General features: G+C 36.7%; 1 protein-coding gene across 1 annotated transcript; it reads left to right on the forward strand.

Moving 5' to 3' along the window:
- Window positions 1–5687: 5687 nt before the first annotated feature.
- On the forward strand, window positions 5688–6602 carry LOC141446289 (uncharacterized). Its single transcript, XM_074112834.1, has one exon. The coding sequence runs from the start codon at window positions 5688–5690 to the stop codon at window positions 6600–6602; it is 915 nt and encodes a 304-aa protein (XP_073968935.1).
- The last annotated feature ends 12735 nt before the right edge of the window (window positions 6603–19337 follow it).

Consider the following 19337-nt stretch of genomic DNA (forward strand, 5'->3'; position numbering starts at 1 on the left):
AAAAAATTCAAAATTTTTCATTTTATTTTATGATGGTATGAAGACAAATAAAACAAATTTTTGTTTTTCATCAATAAACTTAGTACCAAACAGAATTTATGGACAGTGTCACATACGTTGGTAACATCAATTTCTTTTTTTTTTTCAAGTCCGCCTACTAGACTACACACAATATGATGAAATAAACAGGTGATATATGGTGCACTCTACAGAGAAGATGATAAAACATTACATTTCAATATTTCTCTTCACAATTCTCCAGGCAAAGCTGTCTAGACATGGGATATATTGTTGTTACGGCTTGCTTATCCATCAATATGGCTGCCTAATTTATATTCACTCTTCGTGGGTACAGCTAGCATTGAGATAGGGGAAAACTTTTACGAACAGGTGCAGTATATTCTTGGAGGGGTTGGGGGCAATAATCTTTAAGGTGACATTTTAGTATAATTTTTGATTGATACAAAGTGCATAATGATGGTTAGAAGTAAATATGACTTAAAAAGTAAAGAAATGTTTTTTTTTTTTCAAGCAACCTTTACATCCAACTACCAAATTAGGTGTCGTGGACGGAGCAAACATACTTTACTATAAATTTCTCATATTAACCATTAAAGGTATAGACTGGGAATATAGCCTAGTACCGCAATACAACTCAGCATTGCGGGTCTAGCCTATAACCGCTCGGCTATCGTGGCGACTAGCAAACATAATTTACTGCAAATTTCTTCATATTACCCATTAAATGTATAGACTGGGAATATAGCCTAGTACCGCAATACATCTTAGCTTTGCGGGTCTAGCCTCTAACCGCTCGGTTACCGTGGCGCCTAGCAAACATAATTTACTGTAAATTACTCTTATTAACCATTAAAGGTATAGACTGGCAATATAGCCTAGTACCGCAATACATCTTAGCATTGCGGGTTTAGCCTATAACCGCTCGGCTATCGTGGCGACTAGCAAACATAATTTACTGCAAATTTCTTCATATTACCATTAAAGGTATAGACTGGGAATGTAGCCTAGTACCGATATACATCTTAGCTTGGCGGGTCTAGCCTCTAACCGCTCGGTTACCGTGGCGCCTAGCAAACATAATTTACTGTAAATTTCTTCATATTAACCATTAAAGGTATAGACTGGGAATATAGCCTAGTACCGCAATACATCTCAGCATTGCGGGTCTAGCCTATAACCGCTCGGCTATCGTGGCGACTAGCAAACATAATTTACTGCAAATTTCTTCATATTAACCATTAAATGTATAGACTGGGAATATAGCCTAGTACCGCAATACATCTTAGCTTTGCGGGTCTAGCCTCTAACCGCTCGGTTACCGTGGCGCCTAGCAAACATAATTTACTGTAAATTTCTTCATATTAACCATTAAAGGTATAGACTGGGAATATAGCCTAGTACCGCAATACATCTCAGCATTGCGGGTCTAGCCTATAACCGCTCGGCTATCGTGGCGACTAGCAAACATAATTTACTGCAAATTTCTTCATATTACCATTAAAGGTATAGACTGGGAATGTAGCCTAGTACCGATATACATCTTAGCTTGGCGGGTTTAGCCTCTAACCGCTCGGTTACCGTGGCGCCTAGCAAACATAATTTACTGTAAATTTCTTCATATTAACCATTAAAGGTATAGACTGGGAATATAGCCTAGTACCGCAATACATCTCAGCATTGCGGGTCTAGCCTATAACCGCTCGGCTATCGTGGCGACTAGCAAACATAATTTACTGCAAATTTCTTCATATTACCATTAAAGGTATAGACTGGGAATGTAGCCTAGTACCGCAATACATCTTAGCTTGGCGGGTCTAGCATCTAAACGCTCGGCTATCGTGGCGACTAGCAAGCATAATTTACTGTAAATTTCTTCATATTAACCATTAAAGGTATAGACTGGGAATATAGCCTAGTACCGCAATACATCTTAGCTTGGCGGGTCTAGCCTCTAAACGCTCGGCTATCGTGGCGACTAGCAAACATAATTTACTGTAAATTTCTTCATATTAACCATTAAGTGTATAGACTGGGAATATAGCCTAGTACCGCAATACATCTCAGCATTGCGGGTCTAGCCTATAACCGCTCGGCTATCGTGGCGACTAGCAAACATAATTTACTGCAAATTTCTTCATATTACCATTAAAGGTATAGACTGGGAATGTAGCCTAGTACCGCAATACATCTTAGCTTTGCGGGTCTAGCCTCTAACCGTGGCGCCTAGCAAACATAATTTACTGTAAATTTCTTCATATTAACCATTAAAGGTATAGACTGGGAATATAGCCTAGTACCGCAATACATCTCAGCATTGCGGGTCTAGCCTATAACCGCTCGGCTATCGTGGCGACTAGCAAACATAATTTACTGTAAATTTCTTCATATTAACCATTAAAGGTATAGACTGGGAATATAGCCTAGTCCTGCAACACATCTTAGCTTTGCGGATCACCGCGCAAAAACCCAGTACACTAAACCACTTAAGTAATACCTTTCCAGCAATTATTATTATTGTGCACATTCACATTCTTCTACAAATAATGTGTCCATTTCAAAAGGCGAGATCCATTTCACATTGAATACAGCGTGGGTTACTGGAATGGATTTTTTTTTTTTTTTTATGAATGAGGTCATAACAATAGACCTCCTTTAAGTTGTACCTGGGCAACGGGACTAATCTAATCTAACGTCCTCTCTAGTTGTTCATCCGCTTGCAATGGATGAAGGAAATAAAGAATAAAGTGACGGTAAAGGAAAAGGATAGAGAGTAAAGAAGTTTATGCCCGCCCACTCACCATAACTAAGCCAATGATTTCTAGCCCTGGATTAACGGTTAGATTTGAGTTGGGTTCCATTTCAGCCAACTCCTTCATAAGCCCCCCCCCATACCTTTTCTAAGCGAGAGGAGAAAGAAGGAAAGAGCCTACAATTGAACAAATGTACGTGTTTAGACTCACAAAGAAATATTTCTACAATTTCTCTTTTGCGAGTGTGTTCGTGTTTTTGGATCTGTGTCATAACCATATATAGGCATTTATAGGCTAGACCCGCAAAGCTAAGATGTATTGCGGTGCTAGGCCATATTCCCAGTCTGTACCTTTAATGGTTAATATGAGAATATTTATAGTAAAGTATGTTTGCTAGGCGCCACGATGGTCGAGCGGTTAGAGGCTAGACCCGCAATGCTAAGATGTATTGCGGTATTAGGCTATATTCCCAGTCTATACCTTTAATGGTTAATGTGAGAATATTTATAGTAAAGTATGTTTGCTAGGCACCACGATGGTCGAGCGGTTAGAGGCTAGACCCGCAAAGCTAAGATGTATTGCGGTACTAGGCTATATTCCCAGTCTATACCTTTAATGGTTAATTTGAGAAATTTATAGTAAAGTCTGTTTGCTATGCAACTTTTTTATCAGTAGAACATAAATGGATTGTATTAAAAATTATATTTATATTCTCAAAAGATACGTGGAATTTTTTCATTTCTTTCGAGGATTTGTGCCCAAAATTTTTTAACCCCCTCCCCAAAAATAAATTTGGAGGGTAATTCTAATAATAATTTTCATCATTGCAAATAAGTTTTTTTAGGTGGTATTACAATAAAATAATTAATTTGTAGCCTTTTGTACTTAACATGAGTGGTCTTCAGGCTGGTTGATCAAACAACGGGAGGGTGGCAGAGCGAATACTTTCGGGCTTTACCAGAGCATTGTGGGGGGGGGTGCAGCAAATTGTGGCACCAAGAGGACAATCCTTTAAAACTCCTCCGTATGCGCGCACACGTCCCTTGCGGGAAATGAAGGTGCGTCCGTACGTGTGCTTAGTCAGTAGCAGTTGGCTCAATGGATGGGTAGTTAAAAGAAGAGAAACGGGGGTGGTTTGTGAGGATTTCTGGGGGGTGGGACGGGGGGAAAGAGGAAGAGTATAAGTTTGTATAATGCCAACTCTGTAGGAGTAAATCCAATTTTAGTGAATCATGTCTTGCAAGCAAGATATTCGACCTACCATGAACCATACCCCCATGTTCGTAGCCTGTAGCACCCCCCCCCCCCATCACCACCACAAATAGAATGAGCTAGCGCCAACAGTATTCTGACTACTGCCTCTAACAACACACTTCCCTCTTGGACCCTTAGTATAGGGTACAGCTTTTTGCCAACTTACCTTTTTGCCAACTTGGAATCAATCAAATTATGCGAACGAAGGTTTCTGGAAGAAGAAGGTTAAGACAGGGATAGAAGAGAGAAGGGAAACTTGATTTTTAACCCGTCCAATCCACGGACTGGTTTGTTCTACAATTCATCGCGGACTGTAGGTGTTCAGCCTTGTTTAATCTGCCGCCTTCGCCTATAATTTTCTAGATTCCAGTCACTCTTGGATTTTTTTTTTTTTTAAACTGGATAATATTTATAAGAAAAGCAAAAAAAATAAATAAAATACAGAAGAAATATATCTATGACCTTTTGAACTTTACCCAACTAATCAACTTTCTCCTTTCATAAAATGACTACCAGCTTAACTTGGCCAATCAAAAAAAAAAAAAAAAAAAATGGTTGCGAGAAAAATATTGCATTTATGCCTTCTTCCAACAACGAAATCATGGGTGTGAAATGGATGGTGCTATCCAAGATTGGATGTTCCAATCCTAATAAAGTTTAGAATAGGATGAAAAAATAAATGCCAGTTTTCAGTCGTGATACATTTATTCTGCCGAGCTTTCGACCTAGGGACTAGGTCATCTTCAGGGCTAGTTTAGAAAGTAATATTTTACATTACAGAGTTTAGAAAACGGGATTCCCCAGGGATCAGTCTTAAGTGTCACTTTGTTCCTAATTGCAATTAATTGTTTAGCAGAAATTGTTGAAGCACCCTTGCAAGTCTCTCTATATGTCGATGACCTTGTTATCTATCTATCTGGTGAGAACTTAGAAGACGTTGGGGCTACGCTCCAGCAAGCCATAAACAGCCTAGCCATAGAAGCGTCCAGAAACGGTTTTAAGTTCTCGAGACAAAAAACGGTATGTCTTCATTTCTGTCGTCTAAGGCATGAACACAGAATACCAACCTTATACCTGAACAGCATGCCGATAAATTACAAAGAAAGTGTTCGTTATTTGGGCGTCGTATTCGATTCCAAATTAAACTGGCAAGAACATCTCGAGTCTACCTATATCAAAGCCAAAAAAACGCTAGAAATTCTGAAATTTCTAGGAAACTATAAATGGGGAACTGAACGGGAAATTCTAAAGCGCTTGTTTGTTTGCCTCACCCGCTCCAAATTAGATTATGGGTCCCAAATTTATAGCTCCGCTCGCAAATCACGGCTTAAGATAGTGGACAAAGTTTACAACGAAGGCATTAGATTGTACACTGGTGCCTTCCGAACTAGCCCCCTTCAAAGCCTTTATGTAGAGGCGGGAGTTCTCCCACCTCAAATTAGGAGAGAGCAGCTGACATTGACGTATTATGCTGGAATATGGGGGAAACCAACCCATCCGTTGCATCCGACTTTATTTGAGAGCCCTTACGACCACCAATTTCAACAGCAGAGAACGCGGACGCGTCCTCTGGGCGTCAGAGCTAAAAGTGTACTAGAAGCGGAGAGGCTAGAAATTGGTCCAGTGGAGTCTTGGAGATATAGTTCTTTTCCTCCTTGGTTAATGAACTCTCCACGAATTAGGTTGGATCTGACAGCACATAAGAAAGAAGAAACTCCTCCCGTACTTTATAGGCAGAAACTCTTAGAAATTTTAAATTTCTATATGGATTACCGACCCATTTACACTGATGGCTCGAAGATATGCAACGGTGTAGGATGTGCCATCTACACTCAAGGAGTTACCGCCACGTGGACACTTCCCTCGCATGCTACAGTGTACACAGCCGAAATGTATGCCATCTGGCAAGCATTAAAAACGATATCTGAAAGAAATTACTCTAAAGTCCTGGTGCTGACAGACTCTCTCAGCGCAATAAAGGCCCTTCAGGATAGATTCTCAGACGACCCATTTATTATCCGTATCCATGAGACATTGCATAATCTGAATACATGTGATAAAAAATTAATCTTTGTATGGGTACCAGGTCATATAGGGGTGGCTGGAAACGAGAGAGCTGATGCAGCGGCCAAACAGGCTGCCTGCTCAAATGCGGATCTAGCCATCCCTGTCAGACCGGACGACGTAAAAACATTTGCAAAGTACTCCATGTTTAAAAAGTGGCAGTCCGAATGGGATCTCTTAAATGAGAAGTTGAAGCAAATTAAGCCACAAGTGCTTAATCAAATAGTAGAGAATTTCCCGCGTAGAGAGTCGGTAGTGCTCACCAGACTCAGAATTGGGCATACAAGAGTCACCCACGGATACCTGCTAGTGAACGGAAGAAAGCCGAAATGCCCACTATGTAGAGAGAGTCTGACCGTGATCCACATGTTAGAAGAGTGTCAGGCCCTTAAAGGAAAGAGACAAAGAACAGGGCTACCATGTAACTTGCGGGCAATTTTAAAAGAGGGTTCCCCTTATATAGGAAAACTGTTTGACTTTTTGAAGAGTAGTAACTTGTATAGTAAAATTTAGATCAGTTAGGTTAGGCTAGGTTAGGATATCTTAAGCGAGGAGTGGAATATCGAGTACACTCCTCCAGAGTGAATGTAGAAAGCGTGTATGTAATTAGTAAGAATGTATTTATTGGTATGAATGCACTTGCTGGTATAAATGTATTTATTAGTAAGAATGTATTTATTGATATGAGTGTATTTTCTAGTATGAATGTATCTTCTGGTATGAATGTATTTATTTAGTTAGTGCTTAGGTAAACTGATTTCGTTAGCAATCCCCTGATACTAGTTAGAGAATGGCGCGAAACGTTGGGCTGACTTCTCCCCGTCGTCGGATGCGATGGTAAAGAGAGTAAGTCAAGACCATAATACCATACTTCCTTAGCTCCCTCCGCCTTTGACCATTCAAAGGCGTTGTTTCGGATGCTGGGTATTTTGGGCAAGCGCCATTCTAGCTCGAGTGGAAAATGAAAGAGTGTGAGGCGCTAATAACCTCGCAGTTGATGCGCCGGACAAAAAAAAAAAAAAAAAAAAAAAAAAAAAAATTACAGGGTTTGATGTGTCTTCTGTCTTGTCAGTCCCTGAACAGCATCTATTTATATAATAAATTATTTCTAGATCAGACTAAATACAATGAAAAATAAAGGATAGTACTCTATCTTCGTAGTAAGGAGAGAAAAAAAAAAGAAAGAAATAAAACGGAAACTTATCGCGTGCCTCTGCTCAAGAATGTGACCGGAAGTAAAACTTGATAGATGTTTTTAAAAATAAACACAAGATAAAAATGGTAAATAAGTAATTAAAAATACAGACAAAAAAATAAGACAAATAAATTAGAAATTTATCAGCTGGTGATTTTCAATTTTCTAAAAGAGTTTAAATAAAGTCAGTCTTTATATCTACCAAATTTTTGTTATTGTTTTTGTAACATTTATTTCAAACATTAAAATGTACTACATGTATATATTTTAAAGGGGGCGCCACGATAGCCGGAGCGGTTAGAGGCTAGACCCGCAAAGCTAAGATGTATTGCGGTACTAGGCTATATTCCCAGTCTATACCTTTAATGGTTAATATGAGAAATTTATAGTAAAGTATATTTGCTAGACGCCTCCGTCCACGACACCTAATTTGGTAGTTGGAGGTAAAGCCCGCCTGTCATTACTTTACTTTTTTTTTTTATATATAAATATTTTAGTAACTTTTTTTTGTTTGTTTGATGAAATCAGAACGTAAACACGTCATATGATGCAAGTTAAGACTATTTCCAATAAAGACTCTTTCACCAGAGTTACTGTTAAAAGGAAAAACACACACACACTGACCAATCTCTAATGAAAAACAAAGCATTTTCTACTTTTAACAAGAGAAACTGGAGGAACTGAAAATTGATTCATTAATACATATCTTTCACATGCTTAAGATTTCTTTCATTCTTCAGGAATTTCTAAAACAAATTTCATAAATTTTCCAGGGCTTTTTTTTTATTTATTTAAAAAAAGGAGAAAATTGCGAAAATTTGGTTAAAACTGAATAAATGAGCTTCAAAATATTTAAATTTATTTATTCAGGCAACAGTTTACACTTTAATGATGCAACAAGATTTTCCCAGAAATTTCCCAGCAGAATTCTCAGCAAATGGAAAAGTGGGTCACAATAATATATGGTTAAATTACCTCCCCCTTTTAAAAGTTTAGGCCAGGAAAAGTTAAACTTTTCTATGAGTGGGAAACATAGTTTGAGAAGCTTTTCAAGAAGTAAATACAGTAAGAAAACCTAAGTATAGAAGATTTGGAAAAGAAAAACAGGAGACAGGAAAAGAAGTTACAATTTCATTTGAAGGAAAAATAGAAGTTTCTCCGAGAGATCCCTTTTGTTGTATTTCACGAAGTTGTTTTAAATAAAGTTCTGTAGATAAGTTATACCAGCAGATAGCGGTGCTTAGCGCTGTATAATCTCCATGGCCATTACTTGATTGGGCACCATTCTTAGCATTTTCTCTTTTTGAAAAATAATTTCTCCTGAACACTCTCGTGACTTAATTTCAATTTTTTTAAAGTTCTAACTTTTCAAAAAAATATTCTTAAACAGAATGTATTCTAAAAGAAAGTATTTTTTTTTCCGGAAACTTATATGCTTGGGGACTAGGACTGTGCTTTTGAGTCAAAATCGAACTACTGAATTAACACTTTACTGAATAAAATTTTCATTTTGGAAATGAAAAATGATTGAATTTAATAAAATGAGCAGTTAGCATTTCAAGTTGACTAAAAACTGATCATACAGATGATTTTAAAAACAAAACCAAAAAAATGAAAACTTCTGGACGAGCTTAAAATTGGGAGATTCCCAGATGGAATTCCGCATGCTGCTGCTTTTTTTGCTTGCTAGCAAAAATCATAAAATGTGTTTGCTAGTATCCTCCATCCACGACACCTAATTTGGTAGTTGGATGTAAAGTCTGCCTGACAAAAATTGGCTTTACTTTTTCTTTTCTTTTTTTTTTTTAATATTCGATGGCTCCTACCGAATGATTCCTGATTCCAATATTTCTCTTCAAGGATGAACTGGACGAACGCACCTTCCTATTATAGATGCTCGGAAAAACTTCCTAGGGGTTTCCTCGTTTCTGTTCAGTAGCCCAAATTTTCCAGCCCCAGTTCCATCAAGAGTTCTGGAATCATCTTAGTTCTCAAGATCGCCTCAAGTTCTTTAATGCATTTTAGAGTAGCTTAACTCTTTCATTTCTCTTATTTAGAAGCTTTTGCTATGGCGACCAAGGTTTAATTTAAAATGTTAACAATTTTTTTTCTTTTATAACAATTTCTATTCCATGTTGCCAATATTTGGATTGGAATATTTTTTTTATTTATTTTTTTTGATATCTAGGGCTGAAATGAGTATTTTAACTTTTCCTCACCTCATTTTACTTCCAATAAAAATATGATATCAAAATTTTGATAAGAAAGTCATATTTCCTCTTAAGTGGAGCTAAAAGAAAATGAAAAGTAGAAAAGTTTTGTTAATAAATTTTAATCACATCCATAACCATGAGCGGAAAACTTTAAGAAAACTTCTACTTTTCTTATATGTTTGTTTTCCGAACTTTAGTTTCGTGGAAATTTCCAAATTTATCGTGTTGTTGCTGCTGTTGGAAAATACTTCTTTTTTTTTTAGAGGAAAAGTTTAAAAAAAATAAAATCTTGCATTGGTTTCCTGGAAGAGGAGGAGGACATAACAATGGAGAAAATCAGGATTTAGAGCACAGAAGATAGGAAGTAGAAAACTCTGGACCAAAAGACAATGGAGAAGAAGTAAAGGAAGGTTGAGGAGAAACGCCCACATGGGTGTTCGGAAATGACCCTCGGCCGTCCTCTGGATTTGTCCTGGATGTTACCACGACCCACGCTTCTGGCTTGTTACCCACAATTCAGTGTGCAGTCCTCCTCCTCCTTCTTCTCACAAACATCACAAAACTTGCACAAAGATGTGTACTGCATTTTAATGAAATTGGAAAAAAAAAAAAAAAAAAAAAAATTGCAATTGACATTTATTTATTTTCTTCTAATTTAAATGTGTGGGTGTATGTGTGTGTTGCACTCAACTGCATTCAATGACAAATACTTGGTGCATAAAGTTGGGTGTGTTTATGGGCGGGGGGGTCCCTTACAAATGCGGGGAAATTTTGTTTGTTTTTTTCTCTCTGCAAGAAGCCACCCTGTTCGGTTTAATCTTCTTCCTCACCATCATATCCTTGTAAAAAAAAAAAATCATTTAATGAAATCTTAACCTCATTATTATAACGTGGGATGATCGGGAATGCCTCTCCCCCCTTCAGGAGGATAATTTATCCAACCATAAGATTTTATGACTAACTGTAAGGTTATAAACAGCTTTATGTTTTATTTTATTGTCATCACAATATTAAACTAAATAAACAATTCCTTGGAAAAAAACATAAAACTTGTAATTTCTTATCCGCAATTGAAACAAATAAAATCTGGTTCTTAAAACTCACATGACTTCCTCTTATCACAGCTTGCGTAAGTTAATTTTCTGGATAGTACGAGAAAAAAAAAGGAAGATATTGACTTCGTTATATATGTTCACTTTAAAGGTCCTGAAGATCAAAGAAGAACCGATAGCTATAGAATCTAAACAGAAACAATGCCTAAAATTTAGAATTTTGGTTACGTACCTAATACTTAGTAATATTTAATAAGTATAAATCCATACAATACTATGAAATAGTGCTTTAAAGGATTGCGAAACCTCTTCGCCAAGAAGATCGAATTTCCCTTTGAACAAGTTCCAAATAAACGTTGTGGAGATCTTTCATTTAAATTGGTAGTCAACTTATCTTTGATTATTAACCGTCTTTAATGTACGCATGTAGGCGCCACGAGCGGTTAGAGGCTAGACCCGCAAAGCTAAGATGTATTGCGGTACTAGGCTATATTCCCGTCTATACCTTTAATGGTTAATATGAGGAATTTATAGTAAAGTAAGGCGCCACGGTGCCGAACGGTTAGAGGCAGACCCGCAAAGCTAAGATGTATTATGGTACTGGGATCGATTCCCGGTCTTAGGCCTTGGATTTTATTTAATGGTTAATACAAAGAAATTTACAGCAAATTATGTTTGCTAGTCGCCTCTGTCCACGACATCTTTTTATTTTATTTTATTTTTTAATATACGCATGTTTATTGTAACCCTGACCGGTTTCGGACTCCTCGAGAGTTGTAGATATTCCAAGCTTTTCTACATCAGAATTGCAACCGACTACACCATCCTCATTTTAAAGATGGAGGGAAGTAGAGGGGAGTGGAAAAAGACAAGTGGAGAAGGAATGTGAATAACAGTATGAAGATTAATTGTAAGTTAGTGATGTCACAGATTAATTTTAAAATGTCAGCGAGGATTTGTACAGTTATGTGTAGGCGAGCAGAACGATTAACTACCTCGAACCATCCAGACATTTCTACTCTTTACACAACCGCGACTGGGGAAAATAACTTTAATTTTCCATTCAAAATTTATGCCACTTGTCAAAGCCAGTATCATCGATGGCTTTGGTATCGATTTTTAAACTTGTTTACACAGAAAGCGATTTTAGTTCAAATAATATATGACGTCAGACAAATGACTGGACACTCCCATCTACCGCTCTCTAGTTTTTGTTTTCGAAGTCTTTTAATAACAGAACAATTTTACTTTTATTTTACTTTTACGATGGAAAAAAAGAGAATATTAGAAAAGGTAATGGCAGTTAAAGGGAATCAACTCGCCCTTTTTGCAGACCTTAATAAAATTCTCCGAGAAAAATGTCACAAATAAAAATTTTAGACCCACACACATACATAATTAGTAATCCAAGTTCAAAGAGGGAAAAATCTTAGAAGGCTTTTCCAAGAAAATCTGTAGTACTTGGTAATAATAATTCTTAAAATTATTAACGATTCACAAAAATGGACTATTTTTAAGAAATGCTAACGTAAATCTCCTTTTCCAGAAGTGCCCTTCAGTGTTAACTCCAGATTTCTTTATTCGTATTCAGAGGATCAACAACGGGTATTTCCTGTAAATAAAAAATTTTACCGGATCGCATTATTTTCTCCATCCTAAAAGTCAAAGAATGTAAAATTACATATTTGTACCAAGAAAGTGGCGAATCAAAAAAGAGAACTGTGTTGCGTGTAGTGGTAGTCAGTGTGTGTGTAAATTTGAAAGAGTGTAGTGGAGGAGGAGTTGGTGAGTGTGAGGAAGGGAGGTAACATGCGAAGACGGGATCAATTTTGTGATGGATGAGTTAAGAAGAGAAGACCTGAGTGCCTACGTCCTTCGACAGATATTTACGATATTTTCGACTTACCCGGATGGTATTATGATGCCGACAGACGCACAAACACTGCTGGCGCAGAAACAGAAACAGAGAGGGAATGTTACTGAGAAGGAGTAATAGCCGAGATACTCTCCATTTCTCTCTTTATACATGCCAAAGAGAATTCAAACACACTTCCGTTCTAGTAGTCTGTGCTGCGTAAGTCACACTTCTCCCGTCATTTTATTTCTCTACACCCTGAGACGACTATCTTACTATGAGGGAGCAAAAATACACTTTAGGCGAGAGGGGTATGGGAGAAGGGAAGGATCGTACTCGTATATCGTTACTTAATCTTTTACCCCTACCCGAACATTTCTTGCAAAGTGCTGACGTACAACTTGACACCGGAAGTCTACTCCCACTCCCACTTTCTTTCTTCACTGATAGTAATTATAGTAACAATGGGTTAGAATATGGTGGAAGTCTAGTTTATCCGGCCCCTGCGGCCAAGTCTAGTTTAGCTGTCCCTTGTAGCCAAAGGTTTGGTTATTCGCACAACCCTTTGTATCTCTGGGAGGAAAAACTTTTCCTTTTTTTTTTTTTTTGCTAGATCCAGAGTTTTACGACGAGTGATATTCCTGCATTTACTCAAGAACTTACCAAGTACCAGAGATTTCCTGAAAATCGAGACCGATCATTTCCTTTTCTTCTGTTTCTGTCAGAACCAGTAGCGGGACATATAGCAGTGTTTGGACAAAGTAGATCGGCACAAATATTCTCTTTCTAGGGTGTAGTATGCAATTAATCCATTAGAATTATAAAGATTAAAAGAAGTGAGATTAGAGCAAGCTTACGTGATTTTAATTTCGGTTAAGCTCGTATAAGGATGACAGGAATGTAGGAGTACTGATCCATCCATTAGCTGTAGTTTATGTAAATAGTTGTATATAGTAGAGGGATGAATGAGTGAAGCGAATGTACTCGTATTTATAAGTAAGAAGGGAGAGTGAGTGATATTCTAGCGATAAGCACCTCGACCAGGGGTCGGCAACCCGCGGCTCGCGAGCCGCATGCGGCTCTTTTATCCAAATTGTATGGCTCTTCCGCCTATCCAAAATATATTATATATTATAATTTAATTGAAACAAATGAAAATTTCATTTACTAAAATAAAGATATTTTTTCAAAAAGAATTTTAAATGTGATAGGTTTGAAATTGAATAGAATTATTAAAATAAAGTACGTAATTATGTAAGTCTGTCAGCTTTTCATTCAAACATAGGTTTAGTTATTATTTATTTATTTATTTACTTTGTAATATGTAAAAATAAATGTATAAAACATTTAAATGTTATTGAATATCACAAAATAATAATTTGTGAATACAAATGATCTACAGAGTTTTTTACTTTATCATCCTTGCGGCTCTTGGTAAGATTTATTAAAATTATTAAAGAAAATTAAAGAAAAATGGCTCTCTACCTGAAATAGGTTGCCGACCCCTGACCTAGACGATGCTGGCTGTATGGCGAAAGCCAATGCCAAAAAAAAAAAAAAAAAAAAAACAAAGAAACAAAAAAAACAGATAATTTAAATCGCTGAAGGTGCATAAAAGTCCTAAACGAAAATAGTTGACTTGTTATCAAGAAAAAAAATTCGTCTTCAAGCAAATTCATGGTAAAATCATAGAAATGGGCCGTCCACGTCACCTAATCGATAGATGGATGTAAAGCCTGCCTGAAAAAATAGGCAATTACTTTACTTTACTTTATTTACCACAGAAATTGAAAGATGAACTTAGGCCAAATGGAACGGAAAAGAGCATAACAAGAAAATACGGAAATTTAAAAATTTACAAAGTGGAGAATTTTCGTGTTAAGCAAAGACTTAATTTAGTAAATCTCCATTAGGTTTGCTTTTCTATTTTCCCGAATTATTGGCTGTAGCCACCACTCCAGGCAGAACGGAAACCAACATTCAGAAACAGATATGCAATAAAGTTCCTAATCCGGAATTTTACGTGCGGTTTTCCTCTATTTATCTCTCTCTCTCTTCCACACACTCACTCTCTCATTCTGTCTCTTCGTAACTATAAAAACACCAAATGGATCGTAAAACCGTTTACGTGACTCCATAACCGAACACTATTAGATGGATGATATTACCAGAAGAGGCTGTAAGCCTCACTGAAATCATCTGTCCCTCTGATTTACCCCCATGGCGTGGTCACCATGACGACCCTACACGTATATATTATTATTATCATTTCCATTTAACCACCACTTTAAATTTCTCCACTGGAGGGATAATCAAAAAGATTATTACCCTTAATAATAATATTAAAGGCAGAAGTTTATGTTAACTGTTTATAATAATAATAATCGGAGGAAATCGCCCTTTCATGTTTTTTTATCATCATCGCATCATCCTCATGTCCTCGAGCGCCGCCAACAGGATGAGGGTGGTTTCTCCTCCTTCACATCTCCTTCCACCCCCAATAACATGTTTCCTGCTCCTGTTCTTGCTTCCGTCAAACCATCCAGTCATCTTACCCACGGCAAGACGTTCCCTTAAAAAACCATCATCCTATATCCGTCCTGTTGAGCTCCCCATGTGTACATATTCTCATAACAGCATAACCTTATTTATCTCCTCTGTCTTTTTTGCTTCCTCAAGATGCACTCCTAGTTGGAACTTTTTATTGCAATACGTAGTACCCTAAATGGATTTTAATAAGATGGTTTTATATCGGTTACGGTCTCTCTCTCTCGATAAAATGGCTGGATCCCTTAACTGGCTTAATTGGTGTTTAAGAAGGAACCTCTAATAGTTTAATGGAGTTCTTTACATACCTATTTCCTAAAGTTGGTGAGCTGGAGAAGGGAATACCCATTCCATCTTATGACCGATTGTTTGGATTGTGAACAGATCAGATTCAGGGATCTTAAAGTAGTGGTAGAAGAACTTGTTTCCACGATGAAGTGGAAAGTACATGTAAGTGGGAAAATGTAACAACTCACCTGCCGAAACAACTAGCCCTGGTAATGGATGACGCTGTAGCATCATACAATCGTATACCTATACTCTGCCATCAATGACAAAGCTGGTTAGTAAGATGTGTGAGAATAACAGTACTCTTGACTACAGTGGAGCTAATTATATGGTTTATTGTGTATTACCATTATGTCTTCATGAGTAAGAGCGCCGCGGTCATCAGCACAGATGGTTTTAGGAGAAATCCTGCCTGGGGCCGCAGCTGGTGCAAATCTTGGTGGTACTCGTAGTGGCGAATTCTTTTAGAAATGGACTGAGTCTTACGTTTGTTCCATTTTGTTTGGAGTACAAGGAATGTTAGCTGTCCAATAATAATAATAATAATAATAACCATTAAAAGTATAGACTGGGAATATAGCCTAGAACCGCAATACATCTTAGCTTTGCGGGTCTAGCATCTAACCGCTCGGCTATCGTGGCGCCTAATAAAAATAATCATCATCATAGTAATAGTAATAATAATAGTAATGGCAATAATAATAATAATAGTAATAATAAGAACAATAATAATAACAAACATCGATATTTCTCTTTAATTCGACTAATGTTGTTGCTATATTTCTTTGGGGACGCTATAAAGTGCCCAGAGGAGCTTGGACTCAGGACATACTCCCCTTTCCATCTATAACGAAAACGTTTTTACTATTTAATTTTGATTGAATTCACTTGTTGGTGAATAAGATCAAATGGGTAAAATGAAGCTTTTTCATTTACTTTTTCTATACCCTGAACTGAATTACTTAGAAATTATAAATTCTGTTAAAAGGAAAATATTTAATATTAAATTAGTATCCAAAGTGGAAAATACTTTTCTCATGAACAGTTTGAAAATGTTTATACCTAAATTGAGTGAGATTCTCAACTGAAAGTAACAAGGTAGCTGTGTGAGTGGGGGGTGCAGCTCAAAACCTAAAGTTTACCTTCTGCCCAGTCAGCGGACATATTCACTCAGTCCTAGGATGGTTGAATAAAGTTTAATTGAAACACAGTTGAAAACCTTCGCCAACAGACCATCCGACCCCCACTGCCCAATCACACAGCTACAGTCTCCTGTATATATCTCTCTCTCTCTATTGGTTCTGTTTATTGTGTATATGTATTTACTGTATATTCAGTACATTAAATCTTAGTTACCATTGGACAACCGCATCCTATCACAACCAATAGATCACAAACAGTAATTTTCATTGGTTTCTGTCTGTCAATTCGTTATTATACTGCTTTGTAGATTGGTTGTTCTTGTTTTGTGTGTTTTGTGCGTGTGTGTGTATAAAGGCACTTCTTCCGCCTTCATAAAATTGGATACCAAGTTCAATATTATTGAATTGAACATTCAATATTAAATATTGAATACACAATGGTTCTTAATTGAATAAATTTTGTTACAAGAAGGGGGGAAAAAAAAGAAAAAGAAAACGATCAGAAAATAGGACTTGTTCCTTCTCCTCCCGCGGGAAAGTACAGCTAGAAGATTCTTTACTGTGCCCACCTCTAATACAGTTCATAGGAGGAGCTCACCTCCTTTCTGTAAAGTTAAAAACAATCTGGATACCCTTGGGATAACCCGCTTGTGAAGGTAATTGATGAATCAGCTGGAACATTCGAGATTTTCAAGGACATATGGTTCCAATGTGAAAGGCATATAGTCCTCGAGTTACCATTATCTTTTCAGTTACTGCCTCAAAAATAATACTGTGGAAAATACGTAAGAGATGCAGAGATGAGGAAATGGGCATTTAATTTATGTCTAGATGACCAAACTTTCGTATACTACGTGCTTGGCATGTTTGGAGCATAACACCCCTCTACAGCCCCTACTTGGAGAGGATGGAAAAATTTTCAAACTCGCGTGCCACACTTAATCTCATCTCCTTTTTAATGGTATACCTTTATTTTAATAATAAGTCCATTACTTTACACATTGCTTTTTACCTAATGTTCTGTTGTTGGTTAGTTTTAGTTTAAATTAAAAAATTCCTAGCCTAAATTTGACCTTTTTACAAATAAATTTGAGTTAAGTGAAGTAGAAATGGAGGATGGGATGGCATGACGTCACTGTTAGTAAGAGTGATTAAAAGCGACGTCAAACTGACCTCACCGTTGAGATGAAGTTGAGATACAGCCTCCGAATTGGAACCAACAAGGCTAACACTCGCGACATTTGGTAACACATGAATTGCCACCAACTTGTCAATTGTATGATATCACACTTACAATTAAACAATAAGCTTTATACCAGACCGAATGCTGGACTTAGCACACTCACTTAGCGACTTAAACTTTAGGTCACTAAAAGTATTTGGCTTCCTCAGAATCACCAAACATGATTCATCAGACGGACAAACTTTTTTTTTAATAGTTTAGAACCGGAAATTTAAATCTCGAACCATATTCCTTAATATACCTAACTCGTACACCCGTACAGGACCTGTAGGTTAGGTTTGAAAATTTTCTTCTTATGATGAAACATATGATTAGTAAATATTCAAAGTATGGAGGAAAACCTAAGAATTTGTAGCGTTCTTGTCAATTTTTTATTTATTTTTAGTAATATTTTTAAGGGGCGAGTGTTGGTCTAGTGGTCAAGAGAGTGGCTTTGTGTGTGGGAGATCACCAGTTCGAATCCCGCGTATGATTACTTTTTATTTGTTAAGAAAAATTGTTTATGGTAAAGTATGAACTTCCACCCTCGTCCACGACAACTAATTGGTAGTTGGACATTAAGCCCCGCCTGAAAAAAAAGGCGGTTACTTTACTCACCCTCTTTAATATAATTTTTATATTAAAATTAAGCTGTTCGTAAAATTGTTTGCTCACAGTGATAATGGGTTAAGTAGAAATATACGTAAAGTTTTAAATTTGAATTTAACCAACCGAAAAGAATCCCAGATGAAGTTGGACAAATTTTAATTAACAGATTAGTGCAGTAATATATCAATTTACGTCAGAGTTATCAGTTAACACTGGGCGCCACGTGGCTCCAGAACGAGAAAGAGAGTAGAAGACACGTGTCTTACGATTATTTTAGTTCCAGGAATTTTGCTTTAATTTGTTTCCCGCAAGGAGAATATAGAATTGGAAGGATGATTTTGTTTCATTCTTCAATCGGGACTTAAAATCTCTTTTCTAACTTTACGGACTAAAAAAAAAAAGGAAGGAAAAAGGAAATTTTTGTGGAGTTACACTCACCCGACTATTTTCCTATTCCGATTAATAAGTATTCTAAAGCGCCACGATAGCCTAGAGGTTAGAGGCTAGTCCTGCCCTATTTCATTTTCAAAAATTGAGATACAAAGCTGTAGTTTTGCACAAATGTTAAGGTAAAAGAGTACTATAATTCAACAGATTATCGCAGGTCTATCATTAATAAGACCGGAGATACAGCAATTTTAAATATAAAGAAAATTAACAAAATCTCAAAATTTCCTGCCCAATATCTATTTCAAAAATTGAGATAAAAAGCTGTAGTTTTGGACAAATGTTAAGGTAAAAGAGCACTATAATTCTACAGATTCTCGCAGGTCTATCACTAATAAGACCGGAGATACAGCAATTTTAAATATAAAGAAAATTAACAAAATCTCAAAATTTCCTGCCCAATATCTTTTTCAAAAAATGAGATAAAAAGCTGTAGTTTTGGACAAATGTTAAGATAAAAGAGCACTATAATTCTACAGATTCTCGCAGGTCTATCACTAATAAGACCGGAGATACAGCAATTTTAAATATAAAGAAAATGAACAAAATGTCAAAATTTCCTGCCCTATATCTTTTTTAAAAATTGAGATAGAAAGCTGTAGTATTGCACAAATGTTAAGGTAAAAGACTACTATAATTCTACAGATTCTCGCAGGTCTATCATTAATAAGACCGGAG

This window comes from Rhodnius prolixus, unplaced genomic scaffold (assembly GCF_049639745.1).
Source record: "Rhodnius prolixus isolate KJV_2025 unplaced genomic scaffold, Rpr scaffold_1, whole genome shotgun sequence".
Taxonomy (NCBI): Eukaryota; Metazoa; Arthropoda; class Insecta; order Hemiptera; family Reduviidae; genus Rhodnius; species Rhodnius prolixus.